This window comes from Arvicanthis niloticus, chromosome 11 (assembly GCF_011762505.2).
Source record: "Arvicanthis niloticus isolate mArvNil1 chromosome 11, mArvNil1.pat.X, whole genome shotgun sequence".
NCBI classification, from domain to species: domain Eukaryota; kingdom Metazoa; phylum Chordata; class Mammalia; order Rodentia; family Muridae; genus Arvicanthis; species Arvicanthis niloticus.
Genome location: NC_047668.1, coordinates 36,070,881 through 36,079,127, shown reverse-complemented (window position 1 = coordinate 36,079,127; position 8,247 = coordinate 36,070,881). Strand labels below are relative to the sequence as shown.

General features: G+C 41.4%; 1 protein-coding gene across 2 annotated transcripts in view; it reads right to left on the bottom strand.

Moving 5' to 3' along the window:
- Nucleotides 1-228: 228 nt before the first annotated feature.
- The window catches only part of Sntg2 (syntrophin gamma 2), a 190,311-nt gene continuing 182,292 nt past the window's right edge, over nt 229-8,247 (bottom strand). The window contains exon 10 of one of the 2 annotated variants that reach the window (XM_076942023.1): nt 229-1,597. In XM_076942023.1, the coding sequence (XP_076798138.1) occupies nt 1,466-1,597 (132 nt within the window). In that variant the 3' untranslated portion in view covers nt 229-1,465. The remainder of the gene's footprint in view (nt 1,598-8,247) is intronic. The other variant, XM_034514198.2, reaches the window with a different exon arrangement.

Below are 8,247 nucleotides of genomic sequence, written 5' to 3'. Positions count from 1 at the left end.
AATGCTGTCACCTTCTCTGGTATGCAGTAAGGTCCATACTGGATACGGAACTTTTTCATAAAACAAAATGAAAAATTTCTCCATTTCCTCAACTCTAGTCCAAAAAAACTTCCAATTTTGAGTGGGTTTGGCTATATATATATATATATATATATATATATATATATATATATATATTCAACTTAGAGATCAATATATATGTCCTCAAAGAGGATTTGGAGAGAGGGGACTTCATCATTCTATCTTTTTCCCCTCTGAAGGTATGTTCATGAAACTCTCACTACCTGTTGCTACAGTCAGTCAACTAACAGGAAGTCTGAGTAGAACCATGAAAACCAAGCCACACCCAGACCGTTCTAGGGTAAAATAGGAAGACCACTCCATTCCCACTAGAGTCTGAGAGGAACCTCAAGTGTTCAGAGGGGTGTCATGTCTAACACATTCTACATACATGGTGGAGAAACATTGTGTAAGAAGGAAGGAGGTTGTATTTTCAACAACAGAAGCCCAAACTATGTTTGATAGGTTAAAATTTTATCCTTCCCCCAGATATCAGATAAACATGGGTGGATGACAGTCAAGGAGCTGTGGCTGACTGCCAAAACCCTTCATTGCTTCAAGGTCTGAAGGAGAGCTAGCCCCCAATAGTGTTTCTCTCTGCTTCCTACAGGAGCCTGTGTTTCCTTAGGCTGCTATGCTCCAGCCAGTGGTTGACATTTGCCCTTTTATAGAAGCCTTGACAAATGAGGATATGATCACACCTTTTCCTAACCACAGCCTGAATTTCTGAAAGGAAACTCAAGAATTCCATTAAATTGCTTTTAATAAGAAAAATAGAAAAGTCCCAGATTAGAAGTTATAAACAATATGAAAGACAAGGAAACCAAAGCATGTGCTGTATTTGATTAATTAGGAAAAAATAGAATTCACATTTAAATGATATATCATTCAGTTGCATAATAAACATGTAAGCATTTAATATAAAACTAAATAATTCAAATTCCCTCATCTCTCTATTCATTTATCACCCTATTCATTTCACAACCCAAATGCCAGTCCCACTCATGACAAAGGGAGAGTTGTCAACTTGCTTGTGGGAAGCCCATTTCTCCTAAGAAAGAGTAAATGGTGGCTTATCACTCTCCTACCTGGTATTTTGCAAAAATAAAATCTAGACCTCACAAATGTTAGCAGTACACTGTAGCATTACATCACTGGCTGTTTGAGACAGGCTGGGATGGGATGGTTTTAGAGGACCCTGAGTTCCTACCACCACTGTGCCTGGTCAGATTGATACCCCACTGTCAGATTCAACAGTCTGACCCATTTGTGAAACTAGTGATGTTTTTATTGGTATCACAACTATAGACTCATTATAAAACCACACAAAGTTGCAACATTGTGCAGGAAAGATTTGTTTCTTAAGAAAATAATTTGATTCCTTGTAGCGCTTTTCAGACTTGTTTTAGCTGCTGCACATGTATCTTCTTGCCATACTCTGGCTGTCCATGAACACAGGGTCCAGGGAGGCCACCTTGGCGGCAATGAAGGAATGGATGCAGTGGAGGACCGCCGTCAAATCCTGGAACTCCAGCTCCTGAGGGAAAACGAAACAGGGCTGTGGTCACTGGGAAGATGCTCTATGGCAACTTTTAGCAAATTCAGTTCTTTGTGTACTCCAAGACTTGTTCTCCAGGTAAGTACAAGTACATAGTAAAACAGGTAATGTTAAAATAAAGGCAGTGCAGCACAATCAACATAAATGTATAAAGATGGATATACTGTTGTTTGTATTGGTACTCAGACTAATCTCCATACAGGGTGAGGTGCATGCCCTTTCTTCAGCTTTCTTCCTTAGTTTGTGCTAGGTCTTATTTCTAAAGATCAGAGTTATGGTTAATGTCTTCACCATAGGCAAAAATGCCAGGGCTAATAATGACAGTGGGGTTAGTCTCATGGTGATGGGGCTATTTGCTTATCCTGGTTGCATGTGTGCATTCTTCCGTGTGTGGCTTGTAATGGGCATTTTTCGAAGTGTCCTGCTGCGTGAGCAGCACATAGAGGGAGAGACCTTGGTTCTTCCACATCCAGTTGCCATGTCAACAAAAGGAAGAAATGATGCTCAAGAACAAGATGTTTTAGATGGTGGGCTCCTTAAATTTAAGGTAAGAGATACCTTAAATTCCTGGGTCTTTACTTTCTTTACTTTCCATCTTAAAGCTCCCAGAGACTAATATTGAAGAATAAAACCGACATAAGCTGTTACAATTGTTTTTAAAAAAATAATAATAGATTTTGTGAGTGCCACACATGTGGAGATCAGAGGACAACTTTGTGGAGGCAGTTCTCTTCTTCTACCATGGGTTCTGAGACCAAATTATGGTTTCCAGTCTCTGGTCTCTGAGATTATTCTCCCCGCTACATAATTCCCCACACAAAGTTCCAAGCCCCACCCAACACAATTGGCAATGAGTCTGCAAAGCCATATACAGGTTGAGGTCTTCAAATGTCACGCTGTTGTAGAGAAAGGCAATCTTAGTGTCTTGGGATACAAATCCACCCCAACTCGCCACCCATCCAACAGGCAAAAAAAGGTGATTTCAGTATATCACTGAATTTTTTTCCTACTCTATGCTGTTTCAATATGGTGAAGTTCCAATACAGCAAAGAACAGTACAATTCCTTTTAACAGCACTGTTCATTCATTGACACCCCATTTATTAAATTTGAGCAAAATTTTATCATACTGTAAACTGCCGAGGCAAGACCACAGAGAAAACTTCATCTTTTTCAGGAGGACAGCCTGCTCAGGCTTGTCAGTCCCTCAGTTGTACTCCTTGAAGCTGGCCAGACAGGGCCTCTGGGGTGGGAAGTTAGCACACCTGCCTACAGGAGAGATGGCAGCTCATCAACGGTGCTAAAGTCCTCCTAGATCCCTGACGTGTTTACTAAGGTGCTTCTCTTTCTAAGAGAAGGATTGCATACTGCAGAATTAGCTTCTACCTTCCTTTACAGAAGTCCGCACCCACATTCCTCTCTTGGTCTCTTGTTCATTCCTTTCAGAAACTGCTCCTGTACTGGTGCTCAGGACCCTGAACCAACCAGAGTGCCAGGGGAGGGTGACCCAGGAAAGGGGACAGGAGAATTCACTTTGAAATGACAAAGAAGTTGAGCTGCTGGTACATGGAAAGGGTGAGCCAGCTGGAAAATGAATCCCACGAAGTCATACCTGACCTGAGAGAGAAAAGACACAGGTATGGGGTCCCTTGCACTTAGAAGCTGTCCTCCATCTCCTTATACCTGTGACCCAAAGGTTCTCTTTTCTTCTTGACAATGTAAGATCCTCCTTTGCATGCAGGTGAAGCTTAACCTTGATTTTACCTGCATGAAAGAGTTTGAGTTTTTTTTTTGGGGGGGGTGGGTAAAGATGTTGCAGATGCTTAGGGTTTTCTTCATACTGCTAAAGGGATTTTGTAATGAAATTCTATAATTGCTACACAGGCACCCCTATCCTGGTTGTTTGTTGGATCCATGAGTTGAGTTACCTAGCTGCTTTTCTGGGTGTCCACCCATCCATGTGTTTTCTTCACACCATGAGATGATAGGACGTTTTACTACTTATGACTTTTATCCATAAGAGAGGAAGACTGAGGAACATTCTTGAACAAACACAAAGTTCTTGAAAGCTTACCAACACTCTACTTTAATCTGTATATGTCCCTGATCATAATCATCTTCTCAGGGGGGTTAAGTGGAAGGACAAAGTCACAAAGCCCTACATCATGGAAGCTTCCGCAGCTGTGCTTTACGTACAAAGGCTGAAAATTGCTTTACAAAGTCCTACGATTTGCTCAATAATAGCACGGCACACTGGAAGAAGCAGCCAGATGGCCACTGGCATTGAGACACACATCTCGAAGCAGTCTTGGTATTTCCTGGCATGGTAATTTGAAGCCACATCAAAAAATTTTTGAAAAGACTATCTACCACAAAAAAAGTCACTTCACGTAAAATATCAGCCAAGAGTGTTCCTATCCAGGAATTGAGTGTGAGCTTTTGAAGCAGGAAGCAGTCTCGACCCAGATACAGAATCTGAACATTTCACAGAACATCCTTGGTTTGGGCAAGGGCATGGTACCTGCCACTCTGCTTCCATTCTAAGCAGATGCTGCCAGCAAGGCCATCCTGAACTACCCCTTTGCAAGAGGTTTGAGCCAAAGCCATGTTTGGTTTCTGTTGGGACAGGACATTTATAGTGAGTCCAGTGTTGTCTCCATGCCTGCCACTCCCTGCTGGCCCCTTAAACATGTGTCACAGGTGGTGGTAGGCTTTCAACTCTTACTCTCTGAGAAAGAGAGTCTGTGTACTTGAGAAAGAAGTCATACAGCAGGGATACAGCAGCCGCCTCCAATTTGTCTGACAGGCCTGAGGTATATTTAATAAAGATAATTATTTTTAAAACAAGTTTGGAGAAAAGCCAAGAAAGCCATATAGTGTCTGTAACTATAGACTGTTGCTGCCCCTTTCTCATGTCAGCTGAGCTGTCTTGTCTAGGTGTGGTGTATGTGCTGGTTTTTACAAACATATTTGACATTTTGAGAAAGGGGGCTTCCAGATGGCCACTGGCCACAGTGCAATGGAGTCATGAGAAGCCCAGGTTAGGATAAAAACCTCCTGATTCCTTGTGTGTTATACTGCAAAAGAAAACAAGGTATTTCCACATTTAGTCATAGCTTATTGTCAGTGGAGCCCCAGTTCAGCATCTGAGTAATAAAAAAGGCAAATCTGAACAGAAGCCCTGACCAGTGACCCAGTCCCTGTTCGCCTGTGCCAGGCCGGGTTGGAACTGAGTTGATGGCTAATGTCTGTGACACAGAGATATCACCTTGCAATTCAGACTCTGGTTCCTCCATTTACTGGCTGGGCAGCCAGGTAGTGAATGGGAAGTGCCAACTGCCCTCCAATGTTTTTAACCTTTGTTACTACCTCAAGTGTCAGCAATCATGATTGTCTTTAAATTACTAATGGCTTGCCACATGGCTAGTAAATTTTCTGAGAATTTATTCCATGAGTCTGGTGAGGTTTTGATAAAATATAATGAAAGGCTGAGCTGGGCAAGCAGGAGACTTTGTAATTTCCCTATTGGTGAAACTGTAACCCCACAGCAACCCCCTTATCATCTCTGTGTAATTTTAATTAACGTAGCTGAGGACAGGGATCAGGGAACAGTCACTGGGGTAACATCAATGTGAGATGGATATTATTCCTTTACCAACATAGCTTTGTCAAATCAGTAACATTGCCTCACCTCAAAATTACAATATAAAGTAAGAAGAAAGTCAGAGACCACCCATTCCAGTTTTAAAATGAGAAAATGTTCAAAACAATCTTCTAAAATGACAAGGCCAATTAGTTGCAGAAATGTCACTTGAAGTCAGAGATCCAAGAAGTCCCACAGGCCTTCCCTGTGCCCTCTGCTAGAGCTTTAGGAACTTGGTACAATAGTGTCACTATATTGCAAGCTGTCTGCGAATGAGAGTTACCTCAAACAATCCTGCATCCTCAGGATTCCTGAGGTTCCCTGAAGTGCAGAATTTCAACCTTTTCCAACTTCCCTACTCTACAGCTGTCTTTGTCCTGGGTATACCTTGACAAGTAGATAGTGGTGTTAAAGGGGTATCCAGACAAGCCAACTGCTATCATACTGGAAGAACATGGTCAGTAACCCACAGTAAAGGTATCAAGAAATGGACGAGAAGGTACCTTCTTCTCTTGTGCATCAATCTCTGAATACAGCATTTGTGCATTTGTGTAGGGGTAGGGATGGAGACATTCCAAAAAGGGGCAGGATCCAAAAGCAAAGATCAGATGGTAGTTACTGGTCTGTTCATGGGTATCATTAGGGAGAAATTATGCTGAGTAGGTTCTGAGAGATCCTCTCAGAAAATCCTCAAAGCTCACCCCCTAGTGACATACTTTCTCCAAAGTGGCCACACAACTTAACCTCTCTAATTCTTTCAAATAGTTCAACTCCCTGGTGACTAAGCATTCAAATATGTGAGCATAGATGCCATACTTATCCAAACCACCACAGCATTTGGCAGGTTTTAAAGGCATATATTTTAAAATGTTTGCTGTCACCCTCAAAATTGCCAGTGTAATCTGTCTCTAGGCTGTGGTCTATTTTAGGTGATGAAATCATCTGTTTTCTCTGATTCATTGTTTTTTTTTCAAAGAAGGATTCATTTTAATTCTTTAAAAATTATGTGCATGGTTGTACGTCTGTGTCAGGTATGTCCATGTGACTGGAGATGCCAGTGGAAGCCAAAACATGGCAGTATATTCAACTAGAATTGTGTTATAGGCATTGCAAGTGGAAAGGCAAGGGTCCTGGAAATTAAACTTGCTTCTTCTACAAGAGCACTATGTGCTTTTAACTACTGAGTCATCTCTCAAGCACCTCTGGTTCACATTCTTATTCTTTCTCCTTCAGTAAATAACAGAATTACAAATTAATGCATTTTATTGACATTGGAAGGATTTTTTTTAAAAGACCAACATGATGTCTCCAAGTCACCTTGATTCTGTCACATTTGTTGTTTCCACATATTTTAAGATGAACAAGAACTTTAGGCAAAGCTGTTTTAACTAATATGGTTTTTGTAATTTGCACTGGCTCCAGGGTATCTCACACACATACCGAGAGCAAAGGAACCTGGGAATGAAGACTGTCTGTGTGGTTTCACTTTTTTTTTTTCTGTGCTAGTAAATATTTTATTTGGAAATTTCCATGTTCTGACAAAGATAAATAACCCCTACACATTTTTTTTCAACCAAGGTCAATATCTTGAAGGCCAGTATAGAATTTCCCTCATTTTTAATTTAATGTCAAGGGGTAAAATATTGATAGTGATGCCCTGGAAAGATATCTTCAGGCTATTCTGGTGTACAAACAATTTACAAATGTACGAAGCTGGCAGTGGCTCATACTACTAAGTGCTCTGCCACTTGGAGTATCATCAACTTCTGCAGGAATACCTAGTATAGTCTCCTGGCTTTTCTTTCTGTTTAAGTGAGGACGCAGGATAACGTCTATTTCCCTTTTTAGGGGGACATTCCTACACTTGTGCTTCTGTCTCCCCCCCTTTATTAAATACAGTGCTCAAATTCACTTTTTATCCTATCATTGAGTTGTTTCTTTGAACCTGAATCTTCAGCCTTCACTCATCTCCAGGGGCAGTGAATAATGAGAGTACGCTCACATGCCAAAACATAGATGGACATTGTGTCCAGCCGTCTCTGCTTGTAGAATCATTTATTTTATAAACTATAATTAAAAGCAAAGTGATTAACAAAATGGATGGCGAGTAGAAGAGACAATCTAGGCAGTTCCCTTGCATAGAGGAAAAAGCAAATTTACAACCCATGTGTGCAGGGGCAGCTAGCCCAGCTATGCTTCTGGGTGTCCAACACTCTCATGATGCTTGCTCATGGGGACAGTGTCTTCTCATATGTGGAGATAATCCTTTGACAAAGATCCAGTAACTCAATCAGCTTTCTAGATATCTCCTCTTTCCAGATAGGGCCTCATCTCTGTGATGGTTCAGCCAAGGCTCATTTCTCGGGGGATGGGAGGGGGGTCCTCTGCCTTTCCCCAAATCTAAGTGGCACCTGGAAAGTGGTATCTGTGCTGTGTAGAAGAAACCCAAGACATAGGATGTGACTAAGGGACCTCTTGGGGGCTTTCTGATCATCTAATTGGATGGCATTTATTTGTCACTAATAAAATCTTTAAATTTTAATTAAAACTTAAATTTTAAACAGACATTATGATTTATTATTATCGTCAAAAACCTCATAGCTCATTTAAAAGAAGAATCATTTCCAGAGGTTGGGGTGAGCTGGCTCTGAAGCACACTGGATGTGTATCATCCTGAGTTTAACAGACAGTGATGGTTACAAACACATCCTATGCCTGCCCACAGGCAGAAGCTTCTGGAGAAGCCTGCTGAGTGTGGAAAACATGCAGAAGAAAACAGTACTATCAGCTGAGACTCAATGCACACCCCCAAGTCATGCCATAGCTCAGTCCCCAGTGATAAAGGACTCTTTGGAGATGGTGGGGCTACATGAATGGAGACCATATTATGAATTTGTGCTGTTGTTTAAAAGCCTCTTCCACTAAGGGAGGATACAGAGAAGGTGGCATTTGTGAACCAGGAAGCCTCAGATGCCAGAAACCAGATC